The sequence below is a fragment of the Ylistrum balloti genome, unplaced genomic scaffold, assembly GCF_031769215.1.
Source record: "Ylistrum balloti isolate Yb309-2 unplaced genomic scaffold, AGI_CSIRO_Ybal_v1 Utg370354, whole genome shotgun sequence".
Classification (NCBI taxonomy): Eukaryota; Metazoa; Mollusca; class Bivalvia; order Pectinida; family Pectinidae; genus Ylistrum; species Ylistrum balloti.
Window position 1 is genome coordinate 530,768 of NW_026782252.1, and position 18,437 is coordinate 549,204.

General features: G+C 35.9%; 1 protein-coding gene across 1 annotated transcript; it reads right to left on the reverse strand.

Moving 5' to 3' along the window:
* Positions 1 to 3,086: 3,086 nt before the first annotated feature.
* Positions 3,087 to 15,269, reverse strand: LOC132553785 (uncharacterized). Its single transcript, XM_060218064.1, has 12 exons — positions 15,258 to 15,269; positions 12,775 to 13,158; positions 11,976 to 12,183; positions 11,005 to 11,123; positions 10,360 to 10,565; positions 9,679 to 9,850; positions 8,149 to 8,317; positions 7,065 to 7,162; positions 6,108 to 6,249; positions 4,210 to 4,292; positions 3,824 to 3,992; positions 3,087 to 3,349 (listed from the first exon to the last, which is right to left on the reverse strand). The coding sequence occupies exons 1-12, from the start codon at positions 15,267 to 15,269 to the stop codon at positions 3,246 to 3,248; spliced, it is 1,866 nt and encodes a 621-aa protein (XP_060074047.1). The 3' UTR covers positions 3,087 to 3,245.
* Positions 15,270 to 18,437: the final 3,168 nt, after the last annotated feature.

Sequence of the window (18,437 nt, forward strand, 5' to 3'; positions counted from 1 at the left end):
TTTTTGGACTGATTCGAATTCAAGATGGCCGACAGGTGGCCATCTTGGATTTTGGAAGTAAAAGTTTGTTACCGCTATTTCTGAGAAAGTACTGGATGAATCTTCCTCAAATTTCATATGCAGTTTCCCCTTGGTCCCTAGTTGTGCATTGTACCTTTTTTGGACTGATTCGAATTCAAGATGGCCGACAGGCAGCCATCTTGGATTTTGGAAGTAAAAGTTTGTTACCGCTATTTCTGAGAAAGTACTGGATGGATCTTCCTCAAATTTCATATGCAGTTTCCCCTTGGTCCCTAGTTGTGCATTATACCTTTTTGGACTGATTCGAATTCAAGATGGCCGACAGGTGGCCATCTTGGATTTTGGAAGTAAAAGTTTGTTACCGCTATTTCTGAGAAAGTACTGGATGAATCTTCCTCAAATTTCATATGCAGTTTCCCCTTGGTCCCTAATTGTGCATTGTACCTTTTTTGGACTGATTCGAATTCAAGATGGCCGACAGGCAGCCATCTTGGATTTTGGAATAAAAGTTTGTTACCGCTATTTCTGAGAAAGTACTGGATGGATCTTTCTCAAATTTCATATGCAGGTTCCCTTTGGTTCCAAGTTGTGCATTATACCTTTTTGGACTGATCCGAAATCAAGATGGCTGACAGGCAGCCATCTTGGATTTTGAGAGTAAAATCTTGTTACTGCTATATCTTGGATAGTACTGGATGGATCTTTCTCAAATTCCATATGCAGGTTCCCTTTGGTTCCAAGTTGTGCATTATACCTTTTTGGACTGATCCGAAATCAAGATGGTTGACAGGCAGCCATCTTGGATTTTGAGAGTAAAATCTTGTTACTGCTATATCTTAGGATGTCCTGGATGGATCCTTCTGATATTTCATAGATATTGGTTTCCCTTGGTCCCTACTTGTGCATTGTACCTTTTTTGGACTGATTTGAAATCAAGGTGGCCCACAGGCAGCCATCTTGGATGTCGACAGTAATACAGCACAGGCATATTGTCCATTATCCACCTGTAACTGACAGCTATCTAATAATACTTTGGGATCTTTTTCAAATGATATTTGCTAATAGGTGCTTAATAAAAATATCTTGTGCCATCATTGAGTACATTCAATGAAGACCAGTTCATGAACATTTACAACACCTGTAACAAACAAAAAATAAACAAATCTTCAAGAACTGAAAACAGATCCTCAAATGGTGGGCGCCAAGATCCCTCTGGGATCTCTTGTATTCTTATAAGCCCATCATCATCGTCATATGTCTATAAGAAGTATAGGAAGGATATTTCTTAAACTTCATACGTATGTTTCCCTTGGTCCCTAGTTGTGCCTGTATGATTTTGGGATTGATTAGAAAATTAGAATGGCTGACAGGTGGCCATCTTGGATTTTGATCTGAAAAATTTGTTATGGCTATTCCTTGAGAACTACTGCATGAACTGTATCTTTCTAACATTTCATTTATAGATTCCAGTTGATCCCTGTTGTTTCTGTTTGATTTTGGAACTGATCAGAAAAACAAAATGGCCATCTTGGATTTTGACTTTGAAAGTTTGTTATCACTTTTTCTTGAAAACTACAGCATATATTTTCCTTAAATTTCATGTGTAGTTTCCCATTGATCCCTTGTTGTGTACGTTTGATTTTAAGACTGATCATATAAAGCAAAATGGCCGACATGCGGCTATCTTGGATTTTGACCTTGAAAGTTTGTTATCGCTGTTTCTTTCGAACTTCTGCATATATTTTGATTTGGTTTCTAATTACCCGCTTAGACAACGCTTAAGCCGATCTACATTTAAAACTTTTGAAGTAGCTTACAGAGGAATGACAGACGTAGGGGACCTTTTCTTACTTGACAAGCAGCAAAGACGAAAAAGTGAAGATTAAGATTTGCTAATTAAGGAGACAGAAAGGAGACTTCATCATGAGGACAACACGGAGATCATAGCAGTCTGCACTCAAGAGAAGTGTACAAAAAGAAGGGAGGACTATAAAAGAGGTAAAGTGGCGCAGACAGCAGAAATGAAGAAACATGAAAGCTGGCTGAAATGGCTGTGAGTTCGAGAGGGAGAACTGCAACATTTAGGCCATGGATAAACACAGCATTATATCTTTTCTGTGAGTCAGTGATGCTTCTGGTAGAAACAACGGAAGTGCAGAGGACGAAGTGGTTAAGGCATCAGTTTTGTAGAAGCATGAGGAATCAGAATAGGGAGAGTCGAGGGATCAAGAATCATGGCAACTGAAGGGAATTAGCATATGAGAGCAAATATGAATGGGCTGCTGAGGTTCCAAGAGAAGACCATCGTCAAAAATCAAAACCCTGGCATTGTTCGTTTTAAACCCGTTTATATCGCCATTTAATTACACGGAGAGGTCATATTAACATATATGTATATTATCAACAAAGGTTAAACAGACATTTCTATGCCCCAGTCATTTCCTGGTCAGAAATGTCAGAAATTGAATATGGCACGATAGATTAGCCGTCTCCGTTTGAATTGTCCTCCATATATTAACTTTAAATCCCATTAAAGTTTATAAATTTAAGTTTTGTGTTAAAAAGTATCTTAAAATTTCTTCCATTTAAAATGCGATTTTATGAAATTCGTCAAAAATACTAAATTTCATGGCTAGATTCATATAACATCATAAGATCCAATTTGTATCACACATTAATTAAGTTATTGTGATATTTCCCATTAACTCGAGCAATAAGGTTCTACAGTTCATAACAAGTATCATTTTGTCTGTTAATGAATAAAGCAATAAATGACGATGAAAAATGAGCATTTGATTATCACAGCTTTAAAATTAATTCCTGTTGTCTCATATAATGATATTGCTGTGATGAACGTTAACACACGAAGGCATTGGTATGTGTATTTCGAAATAATGAAATGTCGCTCATGTTATTAAAAATGTAAAAAAAAAAATCAAATTGTATGTTACCGAGGACGATTCATGTATGATTATGGTGAATCCGCATTGGTTGTAAATATCTTATCATTTATTATATACATGTAATTGAAAAAAAAATGGTATTAAACTTTAAAATTCGTGTATACCAACAAATCACATATTCCTACGTCAAATGTGCGATCCTTAAAATCAGTTATATTTTTCAAGTTTCTTGATATGGTCCTCTGGAAAGGCGATGCGTTTCAGCAAAAGAAGTAACGTATAAGAAAATGACTAGTACATATGTAGTATTCTGAATGGAAATTATTTCTTTAGTTGTCGTCTAAGAATCTTTCCACTGGCGGTTTTGGGTATGGAATCTGTCAATTCTACTCCTCCTCTAAGCCACTTGTAGGGGGATAAATGTTCTGTGAAAGCACGAGAAAAACACAAAGTGTTGATAATAAAATACCGACATCGACGACACTCAGTGTTGTCTGATTCTTCAACACTACAAAATGTCTTAAATTGAAGTTGAAATGGAAAACAATATAGAAAAAAAGGCAATTTCTATTTAAAAAACACGATACAATAAAAAGCCTGGAAGTAGAAAAGAAACTCAACTAAAAAAAATCTATGAAGTGTGACAGTACCAATATAATTAGCTTTTCTGATCATTTCATTATAATAAGCTCAAAGGTTTTCCTATCAAATATTCTACCAAAACAAATAAACGTATTAAGCTATATATATAATGTATGTTGAGTAATAACATACATTTCATTTTCACTGAGGTTCTGTCAGAGGGTGGTTTTAAACAGAGAGGCAGATAGGTAACTAGACAGACCAACGGACTAGAGAAACATCTTAACAGACAGATGTTTCGGAGTTTGGTGTCGTACCTTGTACAAATTGGGAAACCTCGTCCTCCTTGAGCTGACAGTTGGTTTTAGGGACGACAAATGCCCTAGGGACCTCTCCCTGTCCCTCATCAGTCTCTACACCGATCACTGCCACGTCCTCTACCTTAGGGTGTGTACATATAAGGGCTTCAAGCTCAGCTGGCGCCACCTGTTGACAAATACATTTGAAAGTAGTTACCATGTCAAGGCCAATATCTTGTGTTAAGGTCATTCTTTGGTGTCAAGGTCAATCTATGAATGCCAGGATTGTTGTGTTGAATCTGTCTTATTATTCAGAAGTGAACATAAACACAAGGGTCATACTATTGTTTGGAAAGTCATTACCTGGTGGCCAAGGTCAAATCTATTGTCAAGGTATTCCTCACCTGATAGCCTTTGTACTTGATTAACTCTTTCATTCTGTCCGACACAATAAAATATCCCTCGTTGTCATAGTGACCGATGTCTCCTGAACAGAAATTAACACAGAATAAAAGTAATATCAATTAGTATGAAATATGAATAGTAGAATTATCTTTAGTAGTAAAATGGAAATTAAGAACTTTAAAGTCAAATATTTATAAACACAGCTGATTTTCTTTTCGCTGAAATTACAATTACTTGTTATATATTTAGTATAATTTATCTGAGGAAAGAAACATCCTGAATAATTATAAATGATATTCAGCTCTACAATAACACATAATTCGGATTACAATGATGTCTAAGGAATAGAATCTAATGACAGTACTGCTTTCATGTAACACGTTTATTGGCTGGGTTTTCTTGATCGTTCAATAACCAGTCAGTGTGATCTTAAGGCAGTGTCTCCTCAGTACTATATATATCCGATCTTTTGTGTCCTTTGTTCCTAGAAAGCTGAGGCTGCGGACTATCGTGTGCCGCCATGGTGGTATACTTTAGGTAAAGACAATTCCTGTGACCAACAAGGGGCGGCCTCTCGCATGATGTTCCGAGAGGTAGTAATCAGCAGCTTAAAGCTGAACTAGCCTCGATTTGATCTTACACATTTGTTGACTGGGTTTGAGGTCAACAGGTGTCATATAAAACTAGAGGACTAAACTTCGGCCTCTGGCAACAGTTTATTCCGAGGGTTCAACATAACACAAGTTTACTGAAAATCCAATCTATTAATGTTTTGTTATACCTTCTACCGTTGATATATAAGAAAACGAATAATTATAGATAAATATAAATGAAAAGACAACCTTATTTCAACAATTTTAATTCTGAAATAAATTTTCAACAACAACAACAACAACAACAACAAGGATTTGTGTTTTTGCTTGATGTTGGAAACTGTCGAATAACGTCCAGGAAGTACTTAACAGTAATGAGCTGTGACGTAGGTAGTCAACATCGACATGTTGACCGGTCACTCGATGACCGGTCACCATTGTTCCGGGACAAAAATCTGGAATTTCAGACTTTGTTCGCTTTAACATGAGGCCCAAGGGGCTTTAACGGTCACCTGAGGAATATATGTCAATAATCTGGGGATTTTAAAATGTTGCAAAAATGTAACAACACTTTTGCAGGACCGTGCGTAAAACATCTGTACCAAGTTTGAACATGATCCACCCAGTGGTTCTTGAGAGGAAGTCCAAAATGTCTTAGCCAAACAGAGGCCAGGGTGGCCATCTTGAGTGTTGGTTCATGCGAAGAAGATTTTTTAAAGATTTACCTAATTTTACCCCCTTTTCCCCCCTCCTGGGGCCCCTATTAGGGCCACGCCCTTTTTCTTCGCAAATATGAAGCGGCTTCCCATGGGGATGCCTTGTGCCAAGTTTGGTCAAAATCCATTCAGTGGTTCTTGAGAAGAAGTTGAATATGTGAAAAGTTAACGTCGCACGTCACACGACGCACGACGACAGACAAATCATGAGCCTTCGGCTCAGGTGACCTTAACCGTATAGTGAATTGATAGGAGAGGTATCACAATGGTTGTTGACGGGCTAATAAACATAGCAAACAAATTACATACGCATATCCTGTATGAAACAAACTCATGCGTAACACTTACGTGTAGGTGGCTATTCATCCATAACTTTCACCTGTTTGAAACTAGACAACTCTTACCAGCACCTAGCCAGCGATGTGTATCAGTTACCTGTGTGTAACCAACCATGCTAACCCAAACCAATATATAACCAGACATGTGTACCACTGGCCATATTGTGATCAACCATGTGTAACTCTTCCTGGTATGTTGCTAACCATACGTGACACTGACAAGAATGCAGCCAGTCATGCGTAACTTTACCTGTATGTAACCAGCCATCCACAACCATTTCATCTGTAGCCTTTTGATTGTTGAGATATCCTTTCATCACCTGTCGACCTCGGACCAGAATCTCACCTGTCTGTTCCGCTAGCAAGGACTGACCAGTCTCAATGTCCACTACCTGGAACGATAAACATCACGTCGTCGTTTGAGAGCATGTTGACGTCCGATAAATGTTTACAATTACATCAGCATCATGGAATCTTCACAATTTCTTATTTTATAAATATCTTACTGTTGTTGCTACGTGTCGAGACTTTGATTTATCACAGTTATGATCTGAACAAAGCCCGACAATAGAACATTTCCTTGCCTTCCTCCTAAATATTTGGTATTTTTATCACGAAATTTTCAATTCACTCACTGAATGAATTATAAGATAAGAGTTAAACTAACGAGCCTTGTATTTCCCACTTTATCATAAAAGAAAAAATATTAAGACATCTGAATCGTCATTAGACATATAACATATCAAGAATTCTGTTGTAACTTCCACAGTCCTTATTTTGAGATCATTATTTCTAATATCTAGTTTCATCTAGGTTTTCCTGGTTTGTTAAAGAATGTAAATGAAGCGGAAAACGCTCACTATCCCGAGACTGCACGGAAAAGAGACAAGTGAACTTTACTTTTCAGTAAAAAAATATAATTAGACACAGTACAGAGTAGTATGGCATTGAAAACTGCATCATAGAGTGTTTTCGTCCTTGTAGGGCTCGGCAGTGATTATAGGGGGCTTTTTTTGAAACCTTACAAGTGACAACGGAGCACAACTTGTGATTGTATATTTATTCAAACCGTTGTATGATTTTTTCCTGATTTTAACAACTATAAATTTGAGATAGGATACTTTTTCACAATTTAGTTGGGTTTTTTTTCGCTGTTTCTTTGCCTTTTTACCGACACGATACTGTAAGACCTTGCCTAGTTGCCTACCTTGCCCTCAGTGTTTGGCACTAGTTGTCCAATAGTTCCCTCCTTCCCTGGGTAAGTGTCGTAGTGGGTCAGGGGACTGCACTCCGTGAGACCGTATGCTGTAACGTGCATTAGAGGTTATATTGTATGTAGTTCCACGATCACTCCGCCATAAATATTGTAAAACTATTGCATTGTTTATCGCTGCGTTCTAACTTTCAAATCTTTCGTTGGTACTCTTCTTCATTCGCAAGTATAACCCCGTGAAAATTAGCATAAACATTAACTACAATTTTATTTATCCGCGAAATTAAGTGCCAGTAAAAAGTGTTGATTTCGAAATTCGAACCTTGATATCCTCGAAAATATATATTGGTACATAATGTTGCAGTACTGTTAAGAACGCGTCGTTACACAAAGAAAAAAACCAAAAACAATAAAAGAATAAAGCAAACAAACAAACAAAGAAACAAACAAGTATGTCTACAGCAATACACTGACAGGTATGTAAACTTGTACTATAAACTTACAAAGGTTTCGAATAAGTCAGGCGTGTAAATATTGATGATAACACAATACTTGATGGTTTGCATTTCAAATATGGATCAATCATAAGGTTTGTTTATCAAAGCCTTTTAGATCCTGTGAGCACATCACATAACTCACTATCTGCCAAATATGGTACCTGTATTTAATAAGCATTTTCTCCAGATTGGTTTAAACAATATTTATTCTGTTATTCAATTAAATATACCAAAACATACATACATATATACATACCTACCTCACGAAAAAGGTGGAGAAAAAAGGCTAGAATGTATTTATACAAATCTATATATATGCGTGACAAAAGAGCTTAGGACAGTTACATGAAATATCTAAATGTTAGTTTGACGATAAGATAATCCTCTTATTGTAAGAAATTCTCTTGGTTTAAATTAAAGTTTTATTACCCAGCGATGTAATGATTTTCATGTGCTTAATAACAAACAAAGAACAAATCTTTATAAAGCTGCTGGTAAATAACAAAAATGACTATAAAAACAAAAAAAATAACCTTCGACAAAAAATAGATCTCTTGGCGCTCTTATTACTGCAAAACTACCTTGTGTGATATCCACGTTGAGTTTGTTTCTTGTCTCCTCCGTCAGTCCTATCCCAAGCGGCGCTGCGGCACACACCAACGTCTTCAAACTGCTTACATCATATTTCTCCACCAGAGGGCTCTTCGCCAGGAACAATACAGTGGGTGGCACGATGTGCATATATGATACCTAGAAATTAATAAGACAGTTGAAATACCGTGTTTGTTCACATATGAATCAATGTTTTGTTTCAGCTCTAGTGATTCGCTGTAAATAATTGCTGTGAAATCATATAATTTTGTCCAACGTACCGTAAAATCTGTGTAATTTGCGCACCTACGTAAATTGCGCAAGTATCTTTTGGCGCTGAAAAACTTCTATCCGTATATTTCACACATCGAACCATTCCGTGAAAGGAGAAGTAATTACAAAGAGATATTTCTAGTTGGCTCTCAAAATGTTAGCGATTACCACGACAAGCACGAGTTTTAATCACAATAGATAATTATCACAGAAAATTAATTCATTGACTTTATAGTATTTGATTTACATATAACAATGTAGACAAATAATACTGAAAATAACACTAATACTAAACGATCGATTGATGTTTTGGGCAAAACATTTATGGCATTATGTGTCGAGGTGTCCACAAAAGCGAAAAATTAAGTCAGTAAAACTGTACAAAAGACTCAATAGCAAATACCACCTTTTAATGCAAAACAAGTAACTACCAACATGGTAAAACTAGGGCAAAACATGAACAAGATTTACACGGAGACACCTGAAAAAGGAGAAAGAGACCAGGTGTTCCAAGCGTCTTCTGCTTCATTGACGACACCCGCCATGTACATTTTGGTCAATCCAGGTAAGTAATGTCACGTTCTCAAATGAGAACAAGGTATAAAACAACGGAACCAACAGGCAAACTAACGAGCATCAAACACGTCCAGCGTCATGTCGCACGAAGAAATAGAATATTTCTCATGATGACGACTGTAAAACTACCTCATAATTTTCATCAACCTGTATAATTTGAATCCTTGTGTTACGAATTTATCCGTCAGTTGACGAATTTTTCAATCAATTCCGTCATTTTCATGTTTCATATTATGTTAAATGTCCTAAAACTTATTGATTAAAGCCTATCAATTATTTTTCATGAATTTGTAAAAAGGGAAATAAATTCTCATGAAGACCAAGCACAGTTAGGTTTATTAAAGACTTCCTGAAGATTGACATCCCAGCTGGATAACCAGCAATTTCACCAGACACAGTTCCGATTACTAGTAAACATACACTCTGATCATCGTCGAAAAAAATGAGTATTTTGCCAAGGTGTGCATAGGACGGGATATCGATTTTATACCAGGGTGCAGTACTAATTGTAACAACGTTGATGAGCCTGATGGAGACACAGGTGCACGCTGGGTTGTCATGTCATGGCTACACAACGTAATTGTTAAAATAAACAAAATAAAGGTATCCAGTTTACATCAATGAAAGCCAAAAGGACTTTAACATCCAGAAACAATGCTAGTTCACTTTACCTTGTGTTCCTCAATGGCTCTGAGGAAGGACTCTTGTTCAAACTTTGGCATGACAACTAGTTTTGTTCCCAAACATATAGCACCAAGCTGAACAGGGACCATACCGTAGATGTGGTAGAAAGGTAGGAAACCCATAAGGCATTCAGTTCTTGGGTCCAGTTTCATTGGCCCTCTGTCACAGAAATAGAATAATGTTACATGTATAGTGATTCCTTTTTCGTGGAGCATAATTTCAAGGATTTCTTCGAAAGGACTTGACTTCGTTGGGGTAGGGGGAAAGAATATGTATCCATTATTTACTCTATTGTATCCAATTGCAAACTCCACTAATACAAAAAAAAACTTGTAGTAGCTGATAAATTCATGAATATATGTTTATATCGTAAATTACTTACTTTGCAATAAGTCATGGTAACAGTCTTACTTATAAAATATAAATACGAAATGTTTATGTAATCCATATTTTATTTGTATTTTTCAATAGATCTACCGCATTGCATGATATTTATATTGATGAAAATAGTTTATTAAGACAAACGGAAAGTTTTATGTGCCTAGTTATTATGATCAAATAATTCGATATCAATATGTTCAGTGCTCATTAAAGGCGTGTTGAGAAACCTCCAAAATTATTAGGGATAGCTGCATGGATTGATGAATGAAGACATGATGGGCACATACCTGATGCATTGGATAAGATTTGCTACTAAATTATGGTGCGTTAGTTCTACGCCTTTTGGGAGCCCCGTAGTTCCACTAGAATATGGTAAGGTCAGGACGTCCGTCATTGGGTTAAGGTCAACATTTTCTGGAAATGCCTTTCCATCATCCTCAGTTAGAAGAGAAAATGGGACGCATCCTTCTGCTTCCCCTATAGATATCACATGCTGAAATATAATGGGGAAAAAAGATGAGTAACAATTTAATATCTCACGGATTAGCAATTAAAAATGAAGATAATGATATTGGTAATTTGTTTAACTTGCTAAATCCTTATTGTCAAAACGTCTCTCATTGTTAATCCGTACTCATATATCCCCGGCTGTTGTAAGAACGTTGAAACCGCGAAACAATCTCTCAATTCCTTGTCATTGCCACAAGGTTTCTTTACAGCAATTGTCGCTCGTGATATATCGTCAAATCTTTTACAACGTCGAAGCTCTCTTTACTCTTTACAAATGGGTGCAGTACAGTGAGGGTTTGTAGAATGAGGTGAATGATTAAAAGTAAGTTAAATTGATATATAAACACACAAAACTGAAGTAGAAATGCACACAACCATTTACAAAGACACAGAAAAGGAAATATTAAAGGTTTTGCTCCAACCTTGATATTCTGTTTGACCTCAGGGTCAGACTCCAAGGCTTTCCGCACCGTCTCAAGCATTGTCGGTAAGGTTACTATAGCAATACTTCTAGAATGTTTTAATTGACGAGCAAGTTCACCTGAAAACAGATACATTGTACAAGAAAATAGTCACAAAATCAAATTTAATACGTATATATAGGGGAGTCTAACTTCAGTAATAATCTCTGTGAGATTTATGAAACAAGTTCAAGAATTGTTCCGTATTGTATACGAAATGATAAATCGCATGTGAAATTAATTTGATATTAGTTTTAGTTTAAACAATATTTTATTCAATGTTTAACATTTAGATATACATATAATTCAAATCTTAACTAAGAGGATTTTTTGCTTAAAGCTTATGTAAAACCATCTCCTAAAATGTTATACCATTCACATATCGACAGAGTGGTCCAACTAAAAAGGAATGCTGGTGGCAGCTATAAAATTACAAAATTACAATCCGATATATTACAATATTAGTTTTATCATATGACATATTGTTTTTGCAAATACTTGTATTGCATGAAACGTATTTTTCTGTTTCATTTTCATCATCTATGACCTATGACCTATGTGATGTCATAACGTAATGTTTGAGTTATGACGTCATTTCATTATCATCTCTTGACGTCAGAATAAGTCGTGTCAGGTTTTATGAGAAAAAAAGTCAAAATTACCCGAAAAAAATACCAAACTCCACATGGAGAGGTGCACAAGTATAAATTGCGGCATCTTTATATATCTGGTTACTTTATAAGAACGCTAAACACTATTCAAAGGATTTCAAATGTGGCACGTAAGGCCACTAGTGGTGTCGTACACAAATGCGAAAATGTCACATGACTATTACAATAGTTTGAAGGATGGATATACATGAATATTTATCAATACTTTGCTTTCTTTGTCTAGAAACGAACTCCAACATCTTCTTGATATAGAATACTCACTCGGTGTGTAGATTGGGTTGGCCGTGCTTAGTATGATTCCCGTCGCACCACAGGCAAGGAACATGACAGGATACTCCATACAGTTTCTAGCAAAAATAAGAATTTTGTCCCCTTTTTTGTACCCTAATCTCGTCAGTCCACTTGCCACGCGCACAGTTATATCCTTTAACTGGGCGGCAGACTGTTCTCTTCCTGTTGTGCAGTCTACCTGTCGGTAGAGTAAATTTATCATATTGTGACATGAAAATGGATGTTTGAAGTGGAAATGAAATTTCACACATGCATCAAAGAAACAACAGAAAACAGGAACATTTTAATTGGAAAAAACAAACAAAAACAAAAAAGCAGAAAAAGGAACAAACAGAAATATATATATATATCTTGCATCTTGCACTTTCTTACTCCCAAGATCTTTTAATTATCAGTAAGCATCGGCATTGATTTATTTAGGATATTCCGGGCTAGATTTGTTTCACATACTTTATTAACCTTAACTATTTAACTTAAACAAACTTACAAGTGAGCTTTTAGCAATACAACCCATTTACAAAACCACTGCCGGATACAGCAGCTGTTAGAATTCATGTTATTTCCGATACCGCCAATACAATGTATCCTAATGTTCGATTTTATGAGAATTGAAGCCACATTCATTCATCAGAATTCAGGTACGATGTTTACCGTTTTGAGACTGACAAAATTATCTTCATCTGAGTGCATCAACATCCGTTTAACAAACGCATTGAAATGAGACCGAAATATTGGAAAATGTCATATTATTATTATTATTATTCCTTACCAAGGACACTGGACTTTTGTGATCATCTAACTGTGAGAAAACAAACTCAGTAAAAGTGACGTTCGGAAGCTCTAGGTCAGCGTAGGGACTCGTAACGATGTTCTCTCCATCTTTCTGTGTAAAAACATCCTGTGTCCTAGGTGCCCCGTAGTACCATTTTACAGGAACAATATTGGAAGCTGTCTTCTTTTTAAGAAGTCTCTGCTCTTTGGATGCCATACCTGTCACACATCTTTCCTTTGAAATCGTACAAATATCTCGCTGTGCTCCTAACGACACGTTTCCATATTTACATCGTCTGGTAAGAATCCCCTGTGGTATTTGTGTCTTCCAGCAACATCTAATCAGCTTGGGATTGATCGCCATCTTACACGACAAAGTCTGCTACCCCTATTGAATATAGAAATAAAATATTATTTCTTATGATCCAAAATTTGTCGGTACAATACCGAGATATTGACGTGTAAAATGAACGATTTTTAACAGTACGTCTACTACTGATCAGACAGGGTCACTCGTGTAAAACGATGAAGACAAACAATGTATAACATATAATGTCTACATGGAGATAGTATTAATAAAGCGAATAGTAATCGTTCTTCTGCTTCAAAGACAACACGTGTCATGTAAAATCTAGGTCAACATAAGTTATGTGACGAACTTTTGAATATTGAGAAATGTCAGTGCAAATGTTCATTGTAAAGAGTAGAAGTATTTGATATCACCTTTTAAACATATGCAGCAGATGTGGTACATAACAAAATATAATTCAAGTATCATTTTTCACTATATTCTAGGTTGAAATAACGAAAACAGCGCATCTTGGAAATATAACTTTTTGTTGTTTTCTTATTACCTTAACGTATTGGCGATGATCATATGAGGACTGGAGTCAAGAGGGACACAAACAGCGGGAAACAAAGCATAGAAAAAACTGCAGACAGGAAAGAAAGGAACAGGATCAACATCGCAAGTGTTTAGGTGGATGCCAAAAAAATTGGTCCCTTAAATAGTCCCGTGGAAGAGGACACGGGCGTAAAATAATCTTTTTTTTTTTTGGTCGATTATTCTGCAGAATAACACCCTATTATCTTGGTTTGCTGTGTCCTCTAAACAGAAGACATCCGGGAACCATCCCGACCTGCAAGGTCCATTCATATATCGAATGCAAGCAGACTTTTCCTCTTTATTTCCATGAAAAAGTTTCATTCATAGAAAAACAACGTGACTATATATACTTAATAATAAATAAACCAGTGTATATTTGTTCAGTGACACAAGAGGTCAACTGTACTGCTAGCTCACCAAGACCATTTCAAAATGAAAATTTAAAATATGGTACATCAAAGGTCACACAAAAATCATAATGATGATGTTACAAATAATAAAAAATATTATGAAAACGGACTTCAAAGGAAATCCAAACACTATTCATCAATATGTCGGGCTTTATTTACATGGACGACTCAGTATTTCAAATTCGTTAAAGGCATAAGTGAAACATATCTAAAATAAAACGGCAGATATGTTTCCGAAAAGAAAACATTTTTATTCATTAGGTACTTCATATTCTGTTAGAGAACTTGAAGTAACACGCGTTATATTTCGTCACCATTATCAATATTATTTCAACATTCTATCAAGGGTACTCAAAGCTGTCTTTCACCGTTATGTTATATATGCAAAGTCATACACGACCGTGTCAATGTTTACCTGAATGGTTACATGTTTAGTCAGTCGCTCTAACACACAACACCAATCATGCTAATACTTACTCTACCTAACACTGTCACTGCGGGAGAGTGATCTACAATGATTCGATGGAGGTCCTATATCAAAACACATTGTAGTATTTGAATATTTTCATTTGCTATAAGAACAGCCAACTTAATATTAATATGTTTAATATGTAAAATCAATAACCTTTATCAAGGTTTTGTTTTCGTTTTATCAGTCAGTACGTCTGTAAAAGTCGTGTTTCCGGGGGAATCAACCACACAACTCAGGGTTCTCAATCATATCATGTTTATTTTGCGAAGGGATGAAAAGCCCCTCTTCTATAACTGGAGGGTTTCCACACACAGGTGAAGTACATATACGTGAGGTTAGAACCTTTAGAATATTCACGAATTCAGGAATTGATGGTGGATTAATTATTTCCATTTATCAAGGAAATCACGTGCATTTTTTTAGTGGACAAATGAATCAATGAAAATAAATTCACAGGAAAAATATTGATCTTAAATTGCTTTATTTCAGCAAAGGATTGATTAAGAATATCAGTATTATTATTTGACTATCTGGGTTTCTTCAGTGAGTTTTTTTTTTTTTTAATCAATATATTTCTAAAAATACGTGTGCAAGATGTGCATAGTCATATGCTACTCTGCACGGAGACGTAAAAATTCACAACGCTAATGTCCTGTCCTGTATCCTAGGCATCAACTAGTTTATACGGTAGCTCGATCAGAGAAAAAACCTACCTTACTTTCCATCCCCCAAATCCTTGGTTCATAATGTGTTAAAAATTATCTTTTGCATAAACGGATGGAAATATTATTTCAATTTTAGTCCCTGTATGGTACCCCTCAAGACTCGATGGACGTGACTACCTGTAAATGTACATATGACGGGGCCACTAAATGGAACAGGTGTCCTTGGATGTGTCGGTACCTTGTCGTGTTAAATCATCTATTGTAATTTACAGATCCTTAAATCCTGCACTCTTCATTATAGTTACATCGGTTTGAAGAAATTCGATAATTTACATTAAAACATCTTCTAAAAAATAAACTCTCATTTACTTTTTAAAAAGAAATCACAGACGCATGAGCACACCAGTATTAATATAACAAGTTTGTCTCTGTGATTTGTTATATACAGGTGCAGTTGTTTACAGAAACTTTGTATTTAAGTATTATGTCTGTCAATAACGTCTTAAGGGTAGAGGTTCATGGAAAACATTCAAATCATTTTTAGTTTAGATTGTTAGGGAACATGTCCCACATCAAGTGGCAAAAAATCTGGAACCTAATATAAGAATTAAAAAGTTGGTAAATCATATAAACCGACTATATAAAGAACCTAAACAGTCTGGTAATCTACAAACAAAAGAATAATTCAAATAATTAAAACATCAAAATAATTTCAGGCATGCCTACTGGAAATACGCAGGGACAACAGCCAATTCTAATTCAGATATATACACCAATGAACAGGTTCTGGACAAATACTGAATACTTAATAAACCAAGATGTTTACAATGGGGCTGGTTGACTGAAACAGGAAATACACACAGAGTTTACAAATACTGCTGACATACCAGTCCCAGTCTGTTTCTCGAGTGCTGACAGAATTAGTTCGGACAATTTTACTCGACAATATCTCATGCGAAATTGTCACATTCCTGAGTTGCGGAATATGACAATTAGTGTTATTTATACACTTTTTCACAACACTGATACCACTAAAACGGCTAGTCCAGATTACATAAAATAAAAAAAAAACTAGCAACAGAAATTTCCCCCATTCTCTTATCTTCAAGAAGGCTTTAGATACCAGCCATGTTCTATCTGACTGGAGAATATTACCCCAATACGTGATAGCAAATTGATTGAATTTAATGATGTCATCTCGAGTACTCTTGGAGAAGGTCAACAGACAGATATATTAATTATGAACTTCAGTAAGACCAATGTGCTCCTTATCCATAAACTTAGGGGTATGGAATCAATGGAACAGCAAACAACTGGATAACAAATCGCATATGTGACAGAACTCAGACGGTCGAGTAGAGGGGAAAATATCCGATTCTACCCCAGTAAGACCAGCGGTCCCCAAAGAATCGGTCCTCAGACCAAGTCTTTTCCTATACTACATCAACGATATCACCAAGAGTATTTTCTATCGGACTCTTTACAGACACGTATTTAACTGTAGCATCACAGAAAGATGTTCATTCACTGCAAAGATATCTTGAGCAGCTAACTCTCTTGGAGACAAAATGATGAATGGTTCTCCATCCTGGGAAAGCCAAGATCTCTCAGTTAATAGAAGCAGACAACCCATCTTCTATGCTTCTTATAGATCGAAGAAAAGACGGAAGACTGATCCTTCTAGATAAAAGAAAAAAAGAAAAACCAACATGTCGACATAATCATAATCAGACAAACTAAAAATCATCAAACATGTCCACCTTCATATCGCACAAAGAAATAGAATATTTTTTAATGAGATCACTTTGACGACCGTAAAACTTGCCCGTAATTTTCATCAACCTACATGTTTTGAAACTCCATGTTACGAGTTTGTCCGTCTGTTCACGACTTTTTGCATGAAAATCGTGATATTGGGAGCAGACTCTCAAGCATCGAATCAACTGGGACATGCAACACCATATGTCAGTGATGCGGGAGTGTTGCAAACCAGAAATAGAAAACTAACGGCAGGGAAATCGAAATAATCACGCTCTTCATACAGCTTGACACGCGCTTGATATAGAAGAGTCTGACGTTCCTTTGATTTCCAATTCTGGTGGGTATATACAATGGACGTGGTCAATAAATTTCTTGATATCTAAAGACAAAACGTCATCACAAAAACTGTTATTACCACTAAATATGAGACCATATTACCAGACAAACAAGGTTTAGTCACCAAACATATTTCATTTAGGACGTCCGTTTCTTTCTTTCCTAGCGTTACAACAACACATGACTTGATCTTCACGATGCTGAAGTAGGTCATTCACCGGTAGGAGTAGAGGAAAGCAGGTGTCACTAGTAGGGTCAGTGTGATATACATGTATATATACTTCTCATAGAAATTCATCTATTTTAACTACTTTCTAAACGTGGATAGATTTAAAGGGTCAAAATTACACCCCAACCCACAACCCCCACCAAAAAAATAGAACGAAATTACTGATATAACTGTAAACCGCTTATCGGTAAAAGTTATTCATCATCTTATGATATTTTTGTTAATATGTTAAATTCAAATATTTATTATGTTATTAATTTTGGGAACAAGATACAATTAAGAGATTTTTAAAAAAATGAACTGTAAGAGCGGACATATAATGCATCTAATGTAATTGTTTGTTGAAACCCAAAGAAAGAAGACGTTTAGGAACTCTTTTAGAAAATGGGACGATTTTAGATATGGAACTGGGGCAATATTGTAAACTGCGAAACATGGCTGCAAATGCAGTTGAAATGTAGTCCAATAAGCAATGTCATATTTGTCTGCGAAGTGACCGTTCCGTCTCATTTAGATATATTTAACATAAAAGCTGGCGAACTTGAAGAAAATTAAAACTTATAATATAACTTATACAAGGAATAGCATGCAAACCGTATCAGATCGCAATGTAATAATAAAACTAAAATGCATATCTTGGAAAGTCTAACATATGTTGCAGCTATGAATTATATATCTACAACACCATATGCATTTAATTGTTTCAATATCCAGGGTAAAAGACGATTAGTGCAAGCATTGTAACATTTATGAATTGAATACACGAAACTGGTCTTGATAGCACAAACCATTTTTCAGCTAGAAGACTTGTGGTAGACACATGAATTACAGTTAAAGTAATGGTTTGTAGTTAGTATCGAAATTAACACACACACACACGTATATATATATCAACTGGGGTA

Excerpts from the sequence above, each read along its gene's own strand:
- LOC132553785 (XM_060218064.1), bottom strand. Across the intron at positions 10,566-11,004 it reads AGGTCAAACAGAATATCAAG|CATGTGATATCTATAGGGGA; the intron begins GTTGGAGCAAAA and ends ATTATATTTCAG. Across the intron at positions 4,293-6,107 it reads GGATGGCTGGTTACATACAG|GAGACATCGGTCACTATGAC; the intron begins GTAAAGTTACGC and ends ATTTCTGTTCAG.